This window comes from Chinchilla lanigera, unplaced genomic scaffold (genome assembly GCF_000276665.1).
Source record: "Chinchilla lanigera isolate Chin_1 unplaced genomic scaffold, ChiLan1.0 scaffold00091, whole genome shotgun sequence".
Taxonomy (NCBI): domain Eukaryota; kingdom Metazoa; phylum Chordata; class Mammalia; order Rodentia; family Chinchillidae; genus Chinchilla; species Chinchilla lanigera.
Window position 1 is genome coordinate 4,699,192 of NW_004955492.1, and position 24,882 is coordinate 4,724,073.

Consider the following 24,882-nt stretch of genomic DNA (forward strand, 5'->3'; position numbering starts at 1 on the left):
CTCTGGGATATTGTGTTTTATTTCTATAGTATAATACCCCATGAAGTAAAGAACATTGACAATAATTCCAAGTATAGAGGTATAAGTTTGTGTTAGAGGTGAGTGAGTTTTGACTACAAGGTTGTGGGGTACAAGTGAAAATAAACACTTTTCTTCATGAAGAAAGATTAATAATTCAGTATTTTTTCCCCCTTAAATGAGCATTTACTTTCTTTGTGTATTCAGCTTAGAATGTTTATTAAATCTGGGTTTGTTCCATTCAGTAGTTTGTATAGACTGGGCAGTATGTTGAATGTAAAATAGAAACATGAACGTGTTCTGTTAAATAGTTTTGTAGACTGGCAGTCGCATCAGTTGTTTTTATCTAAATGGACACAAATACTAACTCCTTAAACTTACCAAAGTAAACTGTTGGGGTATTTTTAAAACCTAGTATCTGCATCACAATATGCAATTAGTTTCCTCAGTTGTTAATCATTTGCAGTAGTTTTTATAAGCTTGGTAAATGCTTTATGCTGTGTTTTTGTTAATTGCATACTACATCTGCCTAAAGACCTGTACTTCTGTTTCATTTTTTAGTTAAATTCCTTAGGAAAATCTATTGATGTAATTACTATACCACTCTATTGAGCTGCTTGTGACAAATTTTAAATATGGCGATGCTATAATATTCATGTTCCAACCATTTTGCTGTTGAATTCTTAATTATGATGAATGTCATTTTTGTTTCTGATATGGGTTTAATAGTGTTATACAAAGTGGAAATACAAAGTGTTAATAGTATGCTTAGAATTTTATTTTTTGAATAAGACAGTGCTTTCATTTTTATTTATACCAGATTAAAATATGTATGAGGTGATTATATAAAATTCATAAATCAATTTAAAATTGCTTCTAAAATTTACAACTATTAATAACTAATTCTGCCTTCTGTCATCATGTAATTTTTATTTTTGAAGCTTTTCATATTTTATTAATCGAAGGGAAAATTTCTTTGTTAAGGAAGTCTAAATTTCTGCTTTAGATGTCATATATTACAACTAGCTAATTTTATGACATACATTGGTTTTATGTGTAAAGGCAAGATAGAAAATACATACCATTTTACAATTATTAAAGGGATCTATCCAATACAGAAAACAAAATATAGATGATTAAAATACACTACTTAAATTAATGGTTGGTTATTTGATTTTACCTTTTTAATCATCTGTAAGTGTATTTCCAGTAGTGAGTTTTAAAGTATTATGTCAGTTTGGCTTTGCTCTGAAATTATTTTAAGATATTTTTATTGTGCATGTAATTTATTTTTTAAAAAAATTCTTGAAGACTATGTCTTTTGGGTGTGTATTATGTGATGATACCATTTCTTTGTAAGTTGGGTTTGGAAAGAACTATAGTCTGAATTGATGGGAACCATTTTTGTTAGTATATCTGGTTGACTAACATTCTTCTGTTTTTATTGTTAAAGGATTTCTTAGATGATTTTCTAGTACATCCAACAAAAGTCATAAAGGGTTTTTTTAGAACTTCTGTTTTTCTCTGGTGAGAGCAAGTATGCTGTGGTCTCTGAATGGTTTCGTACAGTTTTGTAACTATTATAAAACAGTAAAAGAATTCAAATATGGTTACTTCTTTCAGAAGGTTTCAGGTTTGTATTGCTTTTGTAATCACTGTTTAGCAGTGTCTCATATGTTAAATTATAAGCTCCTTGCCAGCAGGAATGATTTCTTACATTCACTGAATACCAGTGCCCAATACAGAGCTTACTTCTCTAGTGCATAAGTCCATGTAATACTTAGTCTTGAAGTCTCATATAGTTTTTGATCATCTGGTCCAGTTACTACTTTTTATATAGGTTAGGAGGAATATGAAATCTTCAGAACCTAAGTGAGTTGAATATACTCATTTAACTTACGTTATTTCATAATGTTATTCATTTAACTTACGTTATTACACATTAACTTATACTACGTTATTTCATTTTTGTTTCATTAGTGGAATGTTAAGTTATCTGAGTAAAAATACTCTCAGATCAGTCACTTTTTGCCTTGAAAATTTTTTCTGAGTAATTTAGATGAATGTCATTTAAGGTACCTGTATAGGTTACATGTTACAACATTACTTATAATGAATGTATTGATAACTGAATTGTAAAAGCACAGCTTTATCAGTCTTTTTTGTTGGCTTTTCTTTTTTCTTTATTTTGTTTTAGTGGTGGTATGGTTGAACCAGGGTCTTTTGTGTGCCAGGCAAGCATTCTATATCTGAGCTACACCTTCAGTTCCCCTGTTTATAGTCATAATTTTCAAACTCTTGTCTTTAATATTTGTTTGGATTATTTTTTCTTTTTTTCTTTTTTTAAATGGAAGATTTAGTACTCCTCTTTCACCTGTGCCTAGCAAAGTAAATTTATTGTTGTTAGAAAGAGGCCTGTTATTCTCTTTTGATTATAATTTCTAAAGGTAAAGTACAATTAAAAACAGGATAGCTTCTGTCACTCTGATCTTCTTGGTTTTTTCAAAGCCAGTCTTGTAAAACTCTTGCTTGAATCTACAGTTGGAAGGCAATCTAATTTGTTTGTAGGCCAACCACTCAAGTCAGATCTCCTTGCCGGCTCTTCTGCTACATTATCGTTGTTAAACATAATAGCTGATGGTAGCAGACCTGCTGTGTTTGGCAAGAAATTTAGGTATTTAGTTATAATGTAGTTTCTCTGAAGATCTCTCTCCATAATAGTTATTACAGTACTAGTGTCCTTCTACTCTCTATACAGAGACTTCATCAGGATGTACATGCTGATGTCTTTATGTGGTGCTCAAAACAGCATGAGGAGTAAAGGAAAGCCCCTGTACAGAGGTGACTAGTATAGGTGCAAGAAGGACAGAATGACATTTGGCAGTGTCTTAAAAGACTAGAGGCATTTTAAAACCAAAAAAGTTTGTTCATTCAGCTATTAAGCTTTCTGTATACTTTTAAAGAATGTACTCTTAAGAAGAGCACAGGCATAGTGGTGCACTCACTATTCTGGGAAGCTGTAGCAAGAGGATCATAAATTTGAGGTCAGCCTGGAAATTAGTAAGACCTTGTCTAAACAAAGCAAAACAAATCACAAAACCAAGAATAAATACTGTAAGCCTGAGTGTGGTGGTGTGCAACTATACCAGGTGCTCAGGAGGCTGAGGCAAGAGGATCTCAGATTCAAGGCCAACCTGGGTGAAACCCTGTCTCAAAATAAAAATCTAGGAATAAACACAGTAGTAGAGTGCTTGCTTAACCTGCATGAGACTCTGTTCAGTCTCCAGTACTGGGGAGACAAATACTTCCAGGGAGGAATACTTTACTTGATGTGGTACTACAAGAAGTTGAAATTGAGAGATCATTGCATAATTTTTTCATACTTTTTTTTTTTTTCTTTATGGGAATTGAACCCAGGGCATCAATCACTAAAGCTAGGCAAGCCCTCTACCACTGAATTTCATCCCTACCTTTCAGTTTTATTTTTGAGAAAGAGTCTCATAAAGCTATACAGGCTGATCTCGAACCTGAGGTCCTCTTTCCTCAGCCTTTACTTGCTGGGACTATAGGCCACCATTCCTGACCCTTTGTAGTAATTTTAACTTTTATAATGTTCAAGATACTTGAACTTGAGCTAGATTTCTGTACTTTTTATCAGCATTATTATGCCTAAAGTAAATGTGTTATAATCTCTTATTTATTAATATACTGTGTAAAACATTTAAATTTATGTAGACTATACAGGTCAACTGTAGCTCTTTGTTGTAATTCTGAACTATATCCCTTCATTCTCATCATCTTTAATGGTGTTTGTAAAGGAATTAGAAATCTTGACCCACTAGTACTGCTTCTGTTTGTAAAGAAGCTGGTACTAACAGTTAAACTAGTTTTGGTCTCTTACATGTATTTGTTGGGATCCATCCCTTTCTCTCTTCCTTCCTCCCATCTTTCTACCTTTTGTTTTGGAGACAAGAGCTCCCTGTGTTTCCCATGCTGGCCTAAGAATCCTGGGCTCAAGTGATTTTCCTGCCTCAGCCTCTTAGATAGTTAGGATCACAGGTGTGTACCATCATGCCCTGCTTTTTCTTCGATAATTTTAATAATCTGTAGGGAATGTTGACTTTGGGAACCCAATTTTTCCCACACATGAGTGCTTCTCTTTTGTTCTTTGGAAGTATTCTGTGGTAAAACTAAATATTAGATATTAGGTATTTACATATTGTCTAATAATATCGAATAATTAGGTATATAATTTTAGCTATCATTATATATTTGATCATTTAAAATTTTTCCTTGTAAAATTGGTCAGGCAACTAACCACACTATTTAAAATCTTACTGTGTTTTGGAATATATGTCTGTCAATACGTTTATATCCATGGTCTCAACCTTTTTTGTAAGGGAGTTGTAATTTGAAAAAAATTTCCTCAACCAAAATTCTTATAGATTGTTTTCACCTATTCTTCCTCTTTGTGTGTGCAATTTAATGAGGCTTTCTGATCCCTGGTCTGTTATTCACCATCATTCTGATACTGCAGTGTTTAATCAGGCAGTTCAGTTACTGTTCTCTCATTCTCCACCTAGTGATTTTTGGAAAGCCTATAATACTTACAAACTAGGGTCAAACCATTTGCTTCTATTTTTGGAATTTCTTAGTCTGAAATACATGCGTTGATTAATTTTTGAAGACATATTCTAGTTCTGAAACCTATCTCTAACCTGTTAGTTACAATAACTATTCTTAGTTTTGTTTTGTTTTTTTTTTTTGAGACAGGGTCTCACTGAGTAGTCCAGACTGGCCTCCGACTTGCAGCAATCCTCCTGCCTGAGCCTCCTGAGTGCTGGGATTACAGGCATGCACTACCATTTCTGGCTCTAGTGCATTTTATAAAATTTTCATAAACTGCCTCAAAAAGAGAAATCCAAAAGAATAATCTCAAAATAAGGCAATACTTGAAGAAAGACAAAAGCACTGAAAAATAGAATGGAAAGAATAAGTAATAAAGGTCACAATATTAGCCAATATTTATAGACTCAAATTACCATGTAGTTATTCTTAAAAGGAAATATAACCAGGGCATCTTCTTAGGAACACCATACAGAGTATTTAATGAGAAGTGTAAAAGGAAACTGTTACCCAGAATAATTTTTAACAACATGTTTTTAACATGTTGTTCAATTACTACTATTCAGACACTATGTTTAGGACTGTTCATTAGTTTGTTCATCTTAGTCCAGTGTATGCCTTTTTCCCAAGAGTCTACCTGGTCTAATGCTTTTTTGCATCGTCATTCTCTACTTACTATTCTTCTGACAACCTGTCCTTGCATGCTGTCTTATTTTATAATTGGAAGAGAGGAGCAAACTGTTACCATATGTAGCATTTTTATACTATGCAGCGTAGGCAGTTGGTCTCAGCCTGTATTAGTTACCTGTATTCCGCCTATTTTTTTCCTGAGAGAGTTTAAGCAAGCATATATTACCTCTGAGTAAGAAAGACATCTTCCTCTAACCAGTGAACATTTTACTCCTGAGGCAGTAATTCTTTGTGTTTGTTTGAAGTGTTTGGTGTTCTCTGTGAAATGTTACAAATGTATAATATCATAATGATATTCTTAAATTGAAAGCTACAGTTTTGCCTTAGTTCGAGTTATTCATGTCTTAACTGTAATTCATATTCATTCAACTCACATGGAATTAAGTGAAGTTTTTTTTTTTAACATGTTGGTAATAAAAATGTCTGGCATAAAATTTGCTATGTAGCCAATAGTCTTTGGTTAAGAAAGGTAAAAAGCTGGGGCTGAGGAGGTATGTCAGTGGTTGTTTACCTTAGCATACTTGAGGTGCCAAGTTATATTCCCCAGCACCAAAAAGGAAACAGGAAGAGAAAAGAAAACTTAAAAAAACTATTATGTCTGTTTAATTCACATTAATGTTATATGTACCCATTATGAGCTTTTTTCAGTCTATATCATAAAAAATAGCTTGTTTTTTTGGGGGGGTTGTTATTGTTGTTGTTTTGTTTGTTTTTTTGGTCTTTTTGCAACAAGGTTTCATTGTGCAGTTCAGGCTGGCCTTGGACTCACAGTGATCTTCCTGCCTCAGCCTCCCAAGTGCTGGGATCATAGGCATGCACCACCATGCCCAGCCGCCTTTTTTTTTTTAAAAAAAACAAAATTGATAGCATTGACTTCCTATAGGAAGTATATTCCCTGTAGAGCTACTTCTCAGAGTTGACAAAGAACTTTGTAGAGGGCATGGGTATTTTCTGTTAATTTTCCATCATCTTCCAAATTTTGGGAGAAGCCAGAGTACTTGCTTGGTTTTTTTTGTTGTTGTTGAGACAGGGTCTTGTTCTGTAGTCCTGGCTGGCCTTGAACTCACTATGTGGCCTACCTAGGCTAGCCTCAAACTCAGAGCAGTCCTCTTGCTTCAGCCTCCTGGGCGATGGGAGTACAGGAGTGTGCCACCACACCCAGCTTAAAGTGCTTTCTTTTCTCAGTTTTTTTCTCTTTTTCCAGTGCTGGGGCTCTGGAAAAAGCCTGGTATATGCTGAAACTGGCACCCTACCATGCAGCTATCCCCAAGCCACAAATGCCTCTTCTTAAGCAAAATGCATTTTTTAGTATTGCTGAGAAAGGTAAAATATACCACAAATGTGTAGGTAGATATTAGTGTATCAGTATAAGCACCAAAAGGAAAAATAATACTTACTTTAAATCTTTGAAAGTACTATCATTTACTTCTCAAAACATCTCATGTGGTTTGAAGTCTTAACTTTAAAATTTTTAAATGCAGTCTTATTTTATACAGAAGTAAACTCACCCTGATGTTGAGAATGACTTATCAGAGCCACATGACTAGTAAACAGCGGTTGTTAGAACTTTTCCAGAACTCACTCATTCCTGTCTCTGTCTCTGTCTTCTCATCCTGTCCCCTAGCAGCTTCTATCAGTTGAAACCTTGACATACACAATCCCTTACAAAGAGTTGATTCCTCAGCTTTACTGTAGCCAGAGTAGTATTTTATATCAGCAGTATAATGCTTTGCCTGAGAGTTGCTCCAGATACTTTCTAGGTCTGTGGTAGCATATAAATTAGTCAAGTGAAGACTCAGGTAATTCTTGGTTTGGGGCCTTTGTTACTTTTTTAATACTGTACTAATTAGGACATTTTAATTTAGAACCTTTTTCAGTTCATATTATTGAGTTAAAAATGTCAATTTTTTGTTTTCCATAATAAATGATAGAACTTTACAATGCAAAAAAGAATGGCTTTGTTTTTAATGTTATTTCTTTCTCAGATTTTATAAAAATAAACTATCCTTGTCTGTGTAAACCAATAACTTTACTGTAGTCAATAGTAATTTGGACCATGTAGAATAATAAAAGGCTACCAGGATTGGATTGAGTGGTCACCACAGCTTTGCTGATTCTCAGCTGTGTACACACAGGAAGGAAGCACTCAGAATATTGAAAGCTTCATTCCCTAATATTTTTCTAGTATTTTATGAGCAGTCATTTTTTTCTGGACAATATTGTATTGTCACAAATTATAACATGAGGCTTGTCTATCATACAGTGCTTTATGAACTTAAATGTAATATATATACACAATATAGTGATTTTTGGAAAGCCTATAATACAAACTAGAGTCAAACCATTTGCTTCTATTTTTGGAATTTCTTAGTCTGAAATAAATGCATTGATTAATTTTTAAAGACATATTCTAGTTCTGAAACCTATCTCTAACCTGTTAGTTACAATAACTATTTTTAGGCTTTTTGTTCTTTGGTTTTTTTTTTTCCTTCTTTTTTTTTGGCTTCTTCATAAAGAAAAAAATGCCTACCTGGTGCTTAAGAACAAAACAAAATGTGTAGAAAGTACTGTGATTTCTTTTAATATGTATTGTACAGATTTGATTTCTCTTCCACAAAGCAGAGTAAGAAGTGAACCTCAACAAGTCAAGAGGTTTTGGCTCAGCCAGTAGCTAATATTGTGACCTTGGCCAGATCATTTCAGCTGTTTCTTTGGGACTTGGTAGTTTATTCATCAAACGTGGAAATTGAACTAAGTGATCTCTAAGATCTTTTCCAGTTCTAAAATGTTACCACACTACATGTAAATTTCTCTTTACTGTGGCATAGCTTTGTCTGTTGTTATGTTGTACATATGTATATTTCCTTTAATTTTAGATATGATGAGTGGATTAAAGCAGATAAGATAGTAAGACCTGCAGATAAAAATGTGCCAAAGATAAAACATCGAAAGAAAATAAAGGTAAGTGTTGATCGTGGTATAGATCATTAGCTCTTAAAGAACTTTTCCTCCAAAATGATCCCCTTATTTTACAGTTTCTTGAAATTTATCAAATGCTAGATTTTGTTATAATTAATTTTGTCAGTTCATGGAAAACATTTTAGAAATGTTGCTAAATGCCATGATGAATGTAATCATTATATACCGCAAACATATACTAATAAAAAAATGAAATGGTGTGGTGGTGCACACCTGTAATCCCAGCACTTGGGAAGCTGAGGCAGGAGGATTGCCATGAGTTCAAGGCCAGCCAGAACTACATAGTGAGACCCTATCTCAAAAACAAACATTGCTAAATGATCCTTGAGGCCTTTTTAGCCCCAGTGTTGTATAAAGCTACCCATCCCGAATGTACCTGACCATTTCAATCTTTTTCTGTCCCTTCTAGTCCCCAACTAGGAGCCATAAAGCATTGTGGCTAGGAGACATGAATTATTGGCATAGATAGTAAACCTGCTACAAAAGAAAAGTGTCTGTAGGCAGAGGAGAGGCTAACATTTTTTGTTTTTATCTGACTATAGGTAGGGGCTTAGCATATGCTCCTAAGACTCACTTGCTCTTCACTCATGTACAAACTAAATGTTTCTAAGTGCTTGGTTAGAATAGTAAACCAGTAGCTTTAAGTTTCCACATTTTAATCTTTTTGGTATCTTTTTTATACTTAATTATTTATAGCTGAGGTGTGTAATAGCTCTGAATTTCAGTCTTCATACTCAATGTGAGGAGGTACTTACTTACCTGCCTGCTAAATGATAACCTTATTAGTCCCAGATAGTGAAAACTTTTCCCAGAAATGATTATTCTTTTTTCAGTGTGAAATGGTGTCTGTATTTTAAGATATTTAAACCCAGTATCTACAAACTAAGACTTCTTCATTTCCTTTACATCTTCATGCTTTGGTGTCACTGGAAAATAATATACGTTATGCTATACTTACTGGAAGAATATTTTTTGTGGTGCTAAGAAAAGCCCATGTCTTTTTAAAGCAAGTTTTACTATAGTATTGTTAAGGTAGAGGATAGGTTAAGGATGTGAGAAGCAATATTAGAATATTTCATATGTAAGTTTTTCTAAATATCTGTCTCTGTTCCCTTCTTGATACTTGCCCAGGCTTGTTAAAATTCCTGGTCATAAGGGAAGAGGCATATGAATTTTGAAAAGGCTTCTAGGTAATATTTTCTTATATTTTCCCTTACTGGGTCTCATCTTACTCTGCAAGCCATTAGTGTAGTGGCTCCTTTGACAGCCAGTAGAAGCCATATTTATAGTTGGACTTGAGTGGATTGTTTCAGTTGTCCTCGTGCATGATAGATTTAGAACTCCTGGATAAAATAATAAGTTGTGAGATCACTGACAATAGCAGCAAAGTTGGGATAGCAATAACCATTGACAGGCTGTGGAAGTCTATATGAACTTACAAGCTTTTCTGGTGTGTTCTCACATTTAACTGTACTTGCACTAAGGCAGTGGTTCTCACCCTAGAGCATATATCGAATCACTTGGAGAACTCTAAAACTCAAGTTGCCAGGTCCCTTCATAACTTTTTTGATATAGTAGATCTGAGATTGGTTCTAGAAATTTGCATTTCTAACAAGTTCCAGGAAAATGCTAATGTCCCTGGGCCAGGGACCACCTTGGAGAGAAATTAACTTGTGTTGTGTATCTAGAGTGATACTAGCTATCTACCGTCTTCAGGAGGACTGTGAAGGTAGTCACTTAAATTTGTAGTCTGGACTATAAAATAGGACTTCAGAATTATTTACTGGCAACTCATGCTTCAAAGAGCTGTATACATTATATTTTTTCAGTACATTCTTTTGAAACAAATTTTCAAAATTGTTTCTGAGAAATTTGTTTACTGTGGCTTACCTGTTTGTAAATAGAGAGTTTAAGAAATTTCGTATATCTTTCCTGAAACATTAAACTTTCAGTGAGCTAGGAAAGTTGCCCCTAATTAAGTTGTCCCTGACATAAGAGATCATTTTGTTCAGTTTGTCCCAGTTGTTAGTTGAAAGAAAGTACGGAGTATTGTCATTACCATTTTATTTTTTAAAATTTATTATTATTATTATTTTTTTTTTAGTATTGTGACTTGAACTCACAACCATGTGCCTGGCAGGCAGGTGCTGTGCCACTGAGCTATATCCTTAGCCCTTCCCATTTCATATTTTTTAATGAGTGTTAAAATTTAAGAAAAGTATATTTAAATTGTTTCCTTTTTTTGGAAAATATTTAATTTGAAATTACTGAATTTTGAAGAATTTGTAACATCAGTTATTAGCAGTATATATATTTGCTGATCTTGATTGCTGTTTTGATTCCAGTATTAAATTTTATTATAAATCCAAGAACATTCTGTTTGTCCTGTAGCATTTTTTTAATAACTAAAAAAACCTTTCATGTTCTGTTAAAGATTTAATAGTATATTCTGTGACTTAGAGCTAAAAATGGTATTAATGTTGTTATGAATAAATACCTTGTGATTAAATTATGGCTAACATGAGCTACTTTTTCTTCTTTAATTCAGAATAAATTAGATAAGGAAAAAGACAAAGATGAAAAATACTCTCCCAAAAACTGTAAACTTCGTCGATTGTCAAAGCCACCATTTCAGACAAATTCATCTCCTGAGATGGTGTCCAAACTGGATCTTACTGATGCCAAAAACTCTGATACAGCTCATATTAAATCCATAGAAATTACTTCCATCCTTAATGGACTTCAAGGTAAATGTAACATTGTTGCCTGCAAGTGTTTGGTTTTAGTTTCCGTAAGATAATTTCTATAATGGCAATTCAGTGACATTATCAGATTGTTGTAATAGAACTTCATTATTTCTGTTATTAATAGATTGAAGAGTATGATGAAATTTTAGTTGACAATGTAATATTCAATTTAGAGCACTTACTGTACTTTTTTCAGGCACCATTCTTCGTGTTTCCATGGAAAGTGTAGTTTGTGTTACACAGAATCAGAGTATAAAACTATATTAACAGTTTTTTTGTAAAGAACATTAAACTTTGCTTATCTTGAGTACACCTAGTTATCTCTTTATGATGGCATGTGGTTTAGTACTGTATATAAAGTAGAATGAAATATGTATCAAGTAATAGAAGCAGTGAGGACTGGTGGGGGGGATTTATTAAATCTGGTAGGACAGAATGGATATCTGTCAATTAAGTAAAAGAATGTATCTCCTTAAATTTTACATTGCTTATGATTTGGCTTTTGGTTTTTATTTTGAATGTAATGACAGTATGTTTCTGTACCTTGTTTTACATGGGTATTTATACGAATTCATTTTATAAACTAAATGCTACACAGTATTCTAAAATAGATTTTTTAAGAGTCTCCTAATACATCTTTCATATAGTATAGTATGTACACAAGTAAAAGCAGTAATATAGATAGTAGTACGTATCTACAGATGTGAGCAAAATAGGATTTACTTAAAAGTATTTGGAGCTAGGATTTAACCAGCGGCCTCTGCATTGAACTGCATCCCCAGATCCTTTTTATTTTGAGACAGAGTCTCACTAATTTGCCCAGGTTGGCTCTAACTTGCAATTTTCTTACCTGAGCCTCCCAATGTGTTGGGATTATAGGTGTCACCACCATGCCCTGCTTTATAGCTTTTTTTTTTTTTTTTTTTTTTAAGGAATTCAAGTATAAATGTGTATTTTCCTAAAGATGACATTGTTAACCTTTTGTTTTTTTAACTGAGCACCAAGTATAAGTCTCACTTTGTAAGAAAGCCTAGATGAAGGCTCCCTGAGAACGTTTTCTAAATAGAGTCTCTAGGTCGTGTTCTAATTTAAATTCAGCTTCTCTGAGAGTTTACAAAAGCATCTTTGTTGAATTCAGTGGGACAAGATCATATGTGAATTCTGGGAAACAGAGGCTCATCATAGTTACGAGTATTTGACATAGTTATAGTGGATTTCCAGTGAAAATGTGCTCTGGGAGTGGTAGTTTGTGCTGCATTTTCTCATTTGAAGAATATATAGAGATTTACTTCTAGCTTTCAGAAGTAGATCAGAATTTTTCTGCTAGATAAAATGATGCAATTGATCCAGGTAGAAATATGTAAGACATGGAAAGGAGAGTTGGAATATCATTAGCATGTAGCCAAAACAAATTAAAGAATTAAAAGTCCAGGCTATTAAACTGCTTCAAAACTGTACAGTGACAGTAGGCAACTTAATCATAGCCCCCTGTGTGACTGACTTTGGAAATACCACTGTACTAGTCTGAACTGGTTTTCTTCTGTATCTAGTATCTAGCTCTCTTCCTGAGGAAGACAGATTCATTCTATGGGTAGAGAGAGGGAAAAAGAAAGAGACTGATGAATGGAGCGATGGATGGATAAGATAGTTAAATGGATAGATCCATTCTAGTGTTCTCTCTTTAATGTTCTTGAAATTACTTTGTTTTTCATATCTCAGTCTTCCTCCACCTCAGTGTCATTTTGATGGAGCACTGTCACTTCTTAAGGACAAGTATAGGAGAGGGAAGGTAAATTTTTAGATCCTCTCCAAATAATGTTATTTATTCTACAGTTTATTTTGTTTAAAGCTCAGTGTTATCTGCTGGTATAACAGAATGCCATAGCCTGGATAATTTATAAAGAAAAGATAATCATTTCTCACAGTTCTGGAGACTTAAGTGTAATGTCAAGGTGGTGGCATCTGGTGAGATTCTTTTTGCTGTGTCCTAGAGCATCATGTGGTGAGTGAGCATTTGAGAGAATATGAGAGAGAAAGGGAGGGAGAGAGAGGAGAGAGATCACTTTTAAAACAAAGACATTTATGCAGTAACTAACCCAGTCCTGTGTTAATGGCCACTGATTATTATTCGTGAGGATGGAGTACAGTCCTCATGACCTAATTATGTCTTAAAGGACCAACTCCCCATATTGTCACAGTGGCAGTTAAATTTCTGTATGAGCTTTAGAGAAAACATTTATACTGTAGCAGTTAAGTTAGAAGTTCTCTTATTCTATCGCCATTTTTGTTTATTGCTTCCAGCCTTGCTTCTGTGAAGTCTAGAGCTCTTTAGATTCCTGAATTTTTGTGTGTGACTTGTTTGATTGTTTTTGGACCCCCACCAAATCTCAATTCTTTGTTTTTAATGTCCTAAAATTTCACAGTGAGATATGCCTTTTGTTGAGTATATTTTCATCCTGTGTAGTATATGAGAGAACGTTGTGTTTGTGTTCCAGGAAATTTTCTGGAATGATCTTGTTTTCTTTTCTATATTTTACTGATCTTTTTTTTTCTTGATCATTCAGTATTTTAATATTGTACTATTTTCAGGCTACTTCAGCTTTTAAAAATGTTTTGACTTTAATCAGTGTTTTGACTTTCTACTGTAATTTTTTAGGAATTTCCTGTGTTTATGGTCCTTTAACTGAGTGACAGTTACAGTGTTTGACTGCTATAATGCTTAACCTCTTAATTTTAAAAATTAGACCAGTTTAATTTTCAAGAAGTCTTATTTCCTACATGCTTTTATGTCATATTCTGATCATGTAAATTTGGAGAAGATTTTTTTCTTTTATAATTTGCTTTATTGAGGAATAATTTACATATTAAAGTGAAATTCACAACTTTTATGTACAATACTGAGTTTTGGCAAAAGGATACAGTGGTTTAACTACTACCATGACATGGTAATAGAACATTTCTGTTTTGGCATATCTTAATCTCTTTGAAAAATTACCCTCTTCAGCAGTAAAGTGGGATAAAAGCTAGCACCCTGGGGTGGCTTTTAACACAGGAACTATTATGTAAGGCACTAGGCACATAGAAAAATTACATTTTCTTCCCTCTTTTGTAGCTTCTGAAAGTTCTGCTGAAGACAGTGAGCAGGAAGATGAGAGAAGTGCTCAGGCCATAGATAATAAGGTGAAAGAGGAATCTAAAATGGATCATTTGACCCATACCAGAAATGAACTTATTTCAAAAGAAGAACAGAACAGTTCATCTTTGCTAGAAGAAAATAAAGTTCACACAGATTTGATAATACCCAAACCAGTCTCAAAATCTCCAGAAAGTTTAAGAAAAGATATGGAAGGAATATCAGATAGTGATTACGAAGATGAAGATGAAGTCACGAAGAAGAGAAAGGATGTTAAGAAGGACACAACAGATAAATCTTCAAAGCCACAAATAAAACGTGGTAAAAGGAGGTATTGCAATACAGAAGAATGTTTAAAAACTGGGTCACCTGGCAAAAAGGAAGAGAGAGCTAAGAGCAAAGAATCACTTTGCATGGAAAACAGTAGCAACAGCTCTTCAGATGAAGATGAAGAAGAAAAATCAAAAGCAAAGATGACACCAACCAAGAAATACAATGGTTTGGAGGAGAAGAGAAAATCACTACGGACAACTGGTTTCTATTCAGGATTTTCAGAAGTGGCTGAAAAAAGGATAAAACTTTTAAATAATTCTGATGAAAGACTTCAGAACAGCAGAGCTAAAGATCGAAAAGATGTCTGGTCAAGTATTCAGGGACAGTGGCCTAAGAAAACACTGAAGGAGCTTTTTTCAGACTCTGATACTGAGGCTGCAGCTTCCCCACCCCATCCTGCCCCTGAGGAGGGAGCGGCAGAGGAGTCACTGCGGACTGTGGCTGAAGAGGAGAGCTGTTGCCCCAGTGTTGAGCTAGAAAAACTACCGCCAGTTAGTGTTGACAGTAAGCCCATTGAAGAAAAAACAGAGGTCAGTGACAGAAAGGCAGAATTTCCAAGTAGTGGCAGTAATTCAGTGCTAAATACCCCTCCTACCACACCTGAGTCGCCTTCATCAGTCACTGTCACAGAAGCCAGTCAGCAGCAGTCTTCTGTCACAGTGTCAGAGCCCCTGGCTCCAAACCATGAAGAAGTTCATAGTATCAAGAGTGAAACTGATAGCACAATTGAGGTGGATAGTGTTGCAGGAGAGCTCCAAGACCTCCAGTCTGAAGGGAATAGCTCGCCAGCAGGCTTTGATGCCAGTGTGAGCTCCAGCAGTAGCAATCAGCCAGACCCAGAACATCCTGAAAAAGGTAAGGAAGAAAATGTCTTTGTGACTTATTTTTGGATTTTGCCTCTTAGGGTCTCAATCATTGCACAGTATATCTTGTAATATGAAGCATAAGTGGTACACTTGTATGAACACAATAAAAGTGGAAATTTGGAAGGTAATTTGAAAAATAATATCAGAATGCATTTAAAAGCTTGAGAAAGCTTTAATGTCCTGTACTTGAACCATCCATGACATTTCAGCTGGAACAGAACACATACTTAGAAATTACACCTAGGCCCAAAGCCCAACCTGTTCGAAATTATATGCACTGGTTGACTATACAGCATAAGCAGCTTAAGTGTATTTCTGTAACGTTGTTTTTGAAATTGTATTGTGCAGTTTCTCACAAACATTTTGATTTATTGACAGACCCCTCCACCCTTAACCAAATACTGTATATAGGGGTTTGGAGCAACCACAACTGCCCAGGCACTGCTTTCCTCAGACAACCGTGTCAAACTGATTTTCAAGCCTGACTAACTTGTGTGAGTTTGTAAAGGAATTTGATGCTTTCTTAGATACATAGCTTCCAAACTGAAGGAACAATGTATATGTTAATAACCTGCAGTAATACTTTTTTCATTTCCCATGAAGAAATTAAAGGTGAAAATTCAAATTATAACATTCCAAAAGTATTATTGCCTTCTGATGGTGCTAAGGCTATACTGCCATCATTTTTCCTACTCCCTCAGGTGTTCTTTTAAATGAATATACTCGGGCTGGGGATATAGCTCAGTGGCACAGCATCTGCCTGGCAAGCTCAAGGTCCTGAGTTCAATTTCCAGTACCAAAAAAACCACAGTCAGTATACTCTAGGCTGACACTTGCCTTTGAAACACACTTTTCAAAAAAAAAAAGAAAAGAAAAACACACTTTTCCATTGTAAAGACAGAGTACTAGCTTAAAAAGAAAGAGAATATGAGGTACTCTGATTTAGGGTACAAAGACCATCCGCTTTATCAAATTAAAGCATTGTTCTAGAGAAATTTATATATTTCTATGTGTACAAATAAATACTCATGCACCTTTTTTCATGTACTTTTGTTTTTCAATACTAGGGATTGAATTCATGGTCTTTAGACTGAGCTACATCCTCAACCCTTTTGTTTATATTTTTGTTTTGGCTAAGATCAATTATACTTTTGTTTTGATACAGGATCTTGCCGAGTTGTCCAGGCTAAACTCAAATTTGTGATCCTTCTACCTCTGCTTCACAGATTGCTGGGATTACAAATATGTACCCCCATACCTGACTGTCTTGTGCACCTACTTATACAACCTCATTTTAATTAATTTTTCTACTAAGAACATTGGCGAATCCACATTATATTAAAGTAAAAATGTAGCTTCTACTCTATGGTTTTTCCCTCTAAGGTAGCCTATGTGAAATTTTTATTTCTTAGAGAAACCTGGCAGTTAATTTGAAGATTCCACACTTCAGTATATTTTATATATAAGTCCCTTTCTTTATGTTTAACTTAAATTGCTGTATTAAAACAGACTTGGAAAAAATTATAAGATGTGATCCATTAAAAACAAAAATAGGTTTAGTGAATAGCTTGTCCCATTTTTAACCTAGGAAGTCGTGTTATATACACTGATGGTTGATTTTACTATTGATAACAAGACCAATACTAACTTATATAATGTGTTAGTATCTGATAATGGAACAAGTGGAAGATAGCACTTTATTAGTTTATGGGAGGAAAAGCTTATTTTGTAGTCTCTGAGAGAATAAAATAAATAAATATATATATAAAATTAGATATAGAATCATAACTAAGAAACTCATGAATAGCACAGAGAAATGCTACAGAGATCTTAATGAAAATAGGTCTTGAGCTAGTTGAAGAAAGAGTAACATTTATATATAATGTTTTTGGAGTAGTTTTTCACCAAGAAGATGGAGTGTTTCTTACGACTGCCATGCTGGGTTTGTCAATGCTGTATGTGTTAACTAACCAGTGTCCGAGAACCCAAGTTATTCTTGAAATAAATTTATAAAAACAAAATTGTGAATGATTGCTAAAATTTATCTCATTAATATTGTTATAGTATTTGAAAATTATATTCATTAATATTTTATCTTGTAACTAAATCTTAATTTGGTTTTACTGAATCCTAACAAATTTCAGTTTTTATTTTTAGCATGTACTGTATATTGCTTTTGAATTACTAGACTCAGAAATTCTCAGTACTGTATTGAAAACTATTTTCATTTTATATTTGATTTTTCTAAGAAGGTTGCTGCATACTTTAGTAAAACCTAACTTTTATTATGTGTAAGAACTCAGCTTCATCAATTACAATATATTGAAAATTTATAGTAATTATTGTGATAATTTATAAATCTCATAAGGAACATCTAGTTTTTAAATTTTTTTTCTAAAATGAGGAGCTAATACCTAGACATTGTTTGCTTTTATTTTGTGTTACTTAATTTCTTTTTCATTTTAGCCTCTACAGGTCAGAAAAGAGTGAAAGATGCTCAGGGAGCAGGAAGTTCATCAAAAAAGCAGAAAAGAAGCCATAAAGCAACAGTGGTAAACAACAAGAAGAAGGGAAAAGGCAGTAAGTGTGAAACTGCTCTCTAATTTTTAAAATAAGAAAACTAAAGCCTGTACATTTTTTTGCTATTAAGAAAAGGGTACTCAGGATATGGGATAGTCCAACATTTGATTTCATCCCTACTCTCAATAAAAAAATCACACAGAATTTTTCTGATCCAAGATAAATTTTAGAATACACAGTTGGTATTAGTCAGCTGTGATATTGATTGCTGGTGAATGTTCAGGTAATCCTTTTCAAAATAATAAACCAGTGTAAGGTAAACATGTTTATATTATCAAGAGCTTTCCATTTATTTTTCTATGTGTCACATATTGTCAGATACTTTAGGTATGCATTATTTTTACTATAAGGAATTTGTTAATAATTCTTCAAGGCAAAATCAGCATACAGTTATATAATTATGATAGCCTTAGAGGAATAATTCTAACAATTCCAGTCTGTGACATTTATCTTTGGCAGTCTAAACCATGTGACCTGAGAGAAGCTACACACTCCTGCTTAGTGTGCTTCAAATAGGGACTTTACTTGTGACTGTTTATCCACCTGCAGAGAATGTAATACTGAGGACTGCACATTTGATCTCTTCTTTTTATAGACAACTAAGAAGCAGAAAATATGTAAAGAATTTTTTTTCAGGTGCCCCACACTGACCTCTGCTGCTCTTCCAGGAGACTCCTGCCACCTCCACTGCCTGACCTTTGCTAGCAGCCGGCTTGGCTGCACTTCAGTGCAGAAAAGGGTTATTCGGCCAGCTCCCTGAGGTTCTGCTGAGCCCATATGACTTCCAGGCGGTGAATATGGCATCCCTTGGGGCCCAGAGGCTGAGGCAGACCAGTGATAGAGTGGGGCTGAGCCTTGGGTGGCTTAGCTAGGAATTGCCAGGGGTTCCAGAGCAGCAATGGGAGTGTTGGGGGAGGGAGTTCTTGTAAGATCTGTAAGAGTGCTGGAGCATCTTTGTTCCTAGGACATCACAGTGGGAGGAATTGACATGTACTTCTACTGTTTGGAATACCTTTGAGGCTTTGAGAGCCTGTTTTGGTTTTAGTGGTTTTTTTTGTTTTTTTGTGGGTTTTTTGGTGGCTGTTTTTAAATGAAGAAGAATCAATAAATACATATGCCAGAATGTTCATCAATTATTTCCTAAAAATGCTAGGCTATTAAAAAATTTTTCTTACATTGTGGTGGTTTTCTGTTCAAGATTTTATCATTTTAAATGAAATTTCCTAAGAGGGCTCATTTTCAGAGTCAGTAAGTAACATTTGTATAGAGATATAGCCATTGATTATATGTGCCCATGTTAATTATTGGGCTTCTGCTGTGATAAATCAAAATGAGTTAGCCAAAATCATTGATTATAGTAAACTAATTCTGATGGAATTTAAAATAATACTTCATATCTAGAAAGAGGTAATTCATATCAGTACTAATCATGTCACCTAGTTTCATGGCAAGCTCAAGGTTAATTATTTCCGTCTTAGTACTGAAGCTCAATTAGCAAAGTCAGGTGTAACAGGTATTACACAAATTGTGAATTCTTCATACACTACTGAATATAAAATTTATAAAGGAGAGACCAGTGGTCTGTTTTATTCCATAATCTACAACAGGAATAAATTTAGGTTTTTTTCCCCAAGGAATTCTTTATTTATTATGGTAACTATACATTATTATTGGTTTGTGGTCAAAGGAATTGGGAAGTGTTACATGCATAGTGCTTAAAGTAACAAAATGAAGAGATTCCTATTCTGTCTTATTAATGAATATAATAGAATAAAATTTCAGCTGATCATTGTGTATGTGGCAGTCTATCTAGTATAATGGAAAATTAGTATAATTTTTAACAAAATTATTTCTGGAAAAATACATTACTGGCAGTGGCAGTTCAGGTAAGAAGAGTTTGTTCCTTCTTAAGTAAGATACTTCTGCATTTGTATATGATTTTCTTGCTTTTGTAGGCAGATTGTTTACTATAGTGGTAAATTCCAGTGCCTAATTTTTAATTGTCTATTAAAATCTGTAACAAATTCAAAGTTAGCTTTTTATTAATGCTTTTCTTTTTTCCTTCAGCAAACAGTAGTGATAGTGAAGAACTTTCAGCTGGTGAAAGTGTAACTAAGACTCAGCCAGTCAAATCAGTCTCCACTGGACTGAAGTCCCATAGTACCAAATCTCCTGCAAGGACACAGTCTCCAGGAAAATGTGGAAAGAATGGGGATAAGGATCCCGATCTCAAGGAGTCCAGTAATCGATTACCCAAAGTTTACAAGTGGAGTTTCCAGATGTGTAAGTGACATAGATTGACAGTTAAGCAGTTGACACTTTATCCTACTTACTTTTGATGCCTGTGCTCTAAACAAAAACTTATATGAATCCTAAGGGACTTTCACCAGTTGCAAAGTACAGACATAATTTGGATCTGGATCTGAATATACAAATTGCTAATGGAATAGTTTTAAGGCAGTTGAGGCCTACCTCATCAGTGACTTCTTTCTTGGTAGTACTGGGGATCAAACATAGGGCCTTGTGTGTGCTAAGCAAGTGACCTACTACTTATGTCCCAAGCCCCATGACTAGATATTTTTGATACAGTATTAGAAATTTGCTTTAGAATAATATGGTGTTGTACAGGGGATATGGCTCAGTAAGAGAGCACGTGCTAGCATGCACAAGGCCCTGGGTTCAATCCCCAGCACTACCGGGAGTGGGGTGGAGGGGAGGGAAACAATCAACCATAGTGTTAGGGATAGAGAGTAGATTGGGGTATGAATAAGATAAGATTTGGCATACATCAATGATTACTCAAATGGGCACATGGATGTCACTTATACTTCTTTCTGTATTTACCTAAGTGAGAAATTATTATAATTGTGGGACAGAGAGCACGGCAGAGCTTCCCTATATAGTGCAGGCTGGTTTTTCTGCCTCAGTCACCCAAGTGCTGGAATTATCATGCCTGGCAATTTTTAAAAAGTGTTTCTTACATGGTTAGATAACTCAAGTATTATGAGAACACTGACTACAAGGTTTAGAGCTTTCAAAAATGCTGTCAATTTAAAAGTTAGACACATTCATAAAACTTTCAGAGACACAGGATAGAAAATAATATGTATCCACAGTCCTGTGACTCAAGAATGTATACACTATTAAAGGTGCCTAGCGTGGCACCTTCCAGTAATCCTAGCACTTAGGAGGCTGAGTCAAAAAGATGGCAAGGCTAAGGCTAGGCTGCGCTACATAGACAGTTCAAGGGCAGCCTGAGCTACATAGCAAGACCGTGTGACAGAACCAAAACCTACCTCATACATGCGTACATTATATATACATAAACACACACAATTTTAATGTTTTGTTGTTATCCAGTCTTATTTGGAAGTATGAATTTTTTAAATAATACACTGATGATTATATATGTGTGTATCTATATATATATACATATATAGTAGAAACTAGCATGCATATATTTTATAGGTAATAATGTCTTTGATTCTGTACATATTCAAATAATATGCATTTATTATGTATTATTCTAGGCGAGGAAAATAACCTTAGGAAACAAATATTCAGCAGTCTTTTTTTTAAAGTTGACATGCTTTAACCTAATTCTCCAACCACATTATTTTCTTTCTTTGTATTAAAAAAGTCTCTTTCAAAATAATATTAATGGAAAATTTAAATTGACAGCGGACCTGGAAAATATGACAAGTGCTGAACGCATCACAATTCTTCAAGAAAAACTGCAAGAAATCAGAAAACATTATCTGTCATTAAAATCTGAAGTAGCTTCTATTGACAGGAGGAGAAAACGTTTAAAGAAGAAAGAGAGAGAAAGTAAGTATTTTTACTTTACTTAACATAAACCAATTTATAATTACTCTATAGTTAATGGTGTATCTCTAGATCTGTATATCTTTATCTAGGTACTTGAATCTTAGCCTAATTTTCCTCATCTATAAAACAGGAAAAAAAAGATCTCACTCAGATTGTAGTGTTTACTTTCCTTGGAGTTCACAGTGGCTCCCCCAACCCCCCAAACTGATAGCTGTGTAGTGAAAAGCACTGTGAAGAAATTGAGAGATGTTAAGTATTTTAATTTCATCTTTGTTACTTTATATAAAAATATTTTAAAATTGACAGCAAATTATACATCTTTAAAGGGGTTAAAGTGTGATGTTTCAGTGCATTTATACATTGTGTGATGGTCAACTCAAGATATCTAAGTTATCTATCTCAGACGTTGATCTTTTCTTAGTTATGAAAACTTTTAAATTACGTATTTTAACTGTTTTGAATTATATATGATACAGTATTGTTCACTATGTCATCCTTCTGTGTCATAGTACCCTAAAGCTTATTCCACCTGTCTGGTTGTGATGTTGTAACCATTACTAATTTTTGCCTTGGCTGTCTATGCTCCACCTGTCCGGCTGTGGTAACCACTATTCTACTTTGTAATTCGGAGTCCACATAAGAGTGGACTCATGTGCTATCTTTCTGTGCTTGGCTTATTTAACATTATGATCTCCAGGTCCATCCTTGTTAAAAATAACAGCATTTCATCCTTTTTATGGCTGAAGAGTACTCTGTTGTGTATATAACGTTTTCTCCATCCATTTGTCTGTTGGTAGACATGCTTATGTTTTATTCTGTATTTCAACTATTGTGAGCAGTGCTAGTTAATGGTAATGCTGGTATCTTTTCTACATACTGATTTCATATTCTTAGAATATATACTCAGTAGTGGGGTTGCTGGATCATGTGTATCTTAGTTACTTTTTTCTTGTTGCTGAGACAGATTACCCCATACCCAAAATTAGAGGAGAAAAGGTTTACTGTAGCTCACAGTTTGTAAAGGTTTCAGTCCATAATCTGCTGGCTCCAAAGCAGAGCAGTGTAGCAGAAGTGCACCACAGAAACAGTTGGTGGTAGACAGAAGGCAGCAAAGCAGTGAAGTAGCAAGCAGCAAGTGACAACAGCAGCCCCTAATATTCTATCCAGGCTACCTGCCCTTAGAGTGGGTAGCACTGACACCCAGGGTGAGGCACCCTTAATTATAGCATCACACCATGAATCGGTCTCAACATCACGTACTTAATCCTAGCATGACACACTCTAGATCCAGCTGCCTCCAAAAAGTGCCACCTATGACCACATGAGGCTTTGGAGGGACATCTAGATAGAAGCCATAACAATGTGGTAATGCTTTTAACTTTGGAGGAATATCCATACCGTTTTGCAAAATGGATATACTAATTGACATTAACATTCCTACTGACAGTGTATTAAAAATTTACTTTTTCCACTGGGTAGGTTGCTTTCTGTTACAAATGAACAGAACATTTTCATGAAGACCTGAATGACAAGTGGAAGTAAGAAATAAAATGGGGTGGGGGGGTTGTTTTATTTTGCTTAGGCTGCCATAAAATGCCATAGACTGGGTAACTTCAAAAATCACAACTTTATTTTCTCACAGTTCTAAAGGCTAAAAGTCCATGATTAAGGTACCAGTAGTTTTGATTTTTTCTGAGGTCTGTCATGTTTATTCATGGATGGGTGCCTTCTTGACATGTCCTCAGATGGCCTCTGTGTGTGCAGACATTTTTGATGCCTCTTCTTTCCTAAAAACGCAAGTCCTGTCTTACTAGGACTGCACACTCACCTCTGTCTCTGAATACATACACATTGGCAGTGAGGGCTTACAACAGAATATTTTAGGAGTACACAAATGAGTTCATAACAAAAGTCCTGGGCAGAGAGAACAGAGTTCTGTCATGACACAGTTCCTGAAATGTGGCACTGTGCGCATGTTCAGCCAAGTAATTCTTTGCTGTGGAGGACTTTCTTGTGTACATTAGGACAATAAACAACATTGCTGGCCTCTCTCCATTAGATTCCAGTAGCACTTCAGAGTTTGACCACCAGAAATGTCATCACATGCTATCATATAAATTCAGGGTAGTGGTGGTGGTGATGGTGGTGACGGGGTAAAATCACCCTTAGTTAAGAACTATAAGGTCAGAATGTACCTAGTGACATTCAGATGCTAGAATGTTAAAACTGTTGTGTGAAAGTGAAAGGAATATCAGCAAGTTAGGCAGAGGGCAGATCACATGGGGTCATGTAGGCCAAGAGGAGGAATTACATTTTATTCTAAGTGAAATGTATGGGCATTAGAAGGTTTTAAATAGGAAAATGACTTTTTTTCTTCTCAGTACCAGGGATTGAATCCAAGGCCTTGCACTGAGGTACATACCCAGTCCCTTTTTCAAACTTTTTTTGAGAAAGGATTTTACTATGTAGGTCAGGGCTGACCTTGAACTTGGTATACTCCTGCCTCAGTCTCTCAAGTAGTTGAGATTATAGCACCCAGCTGATGTGATCTGTTTTTTAAGTATTACTGTCTGCTACATGGTACAAGTGACTCTACAGGGGGCAGTGGTTAAACCGTGTCAGTGATATAGATCATTGCAGTTGTTCACATAGAAGCTGATAGTGACTTGGAGCAGGATGACTGAGGTAAAGATGGGTGGACAGCAGTTAATGTTAACAGCTTTGCTTATGGGTTGGATATGGATGAGGTTTTGACGGGAACAGCTGGACACACTGTGTCATTTTTGGAAATGGGGCAGACCTAGAAAAGACGTGTGGATTGGGAAGTATAATAGGGACATAATGTTGCATGTTAACTAGTTTGAGTTCTGAAATGCCTGTACACATCCAAGCGGAAATGGGAAATAAAGAGTTGGATATGTAAGTTTGTAATTCTGAAGTCAGGACTAGCAATATAATTTTTAAATCATTGGCATCTCTATAATATATGAGTTATTGAATCTCAGTATTTGAGTACATCTCCTAGGAAAGAAATATGGGGCAAGTCAGATTTTAGAAATGGGGCCAAAGCCAGGTGCAGTGG

At 34.9% G+C, this 24,882-nt stretch overlaps 1 protein-coding gene across 2 annotated transcripts in view; it reads left to right on the forward strand.

Annotated features, from left to right (window-relative positions):
• Arid4b (AT rich interactive domain 4B (RBP1-like)) overlaps nt 1–24,882 on the forward strand; it is a 136,739-nt gene that overhangs the window by 105,857 nt on the left and 6,000 nt on the right. For both annotated transcript variants that reach the window (XM_005404948.2, XM_005404950.2), the window contains 6 exons: nt 8,211–8,295; nt 10,862–11,060; nt 14,173–15,381; nt 17,859–17,972; nt 20,040–20,255; nt 21,654–21,800. In XM_005404948.2, coding sequence (XP_005405005.1) covers nt 8,211–8,295; nt 10,862–11,060; nt 14,173–15,381; nt 17,859–17,972; nt 20,040–20,255; nt 21,654–21,800 — 1,970 coding nt within the window. The remainder of the gene's footprint in view (nt 1–8,210; nt 8,296–10,861; nt 11,061–14,172; nt 15,382–17,858; nt 17,973–20,039; nt 20,256–21,653; nt 21,801–24,882) is intronic.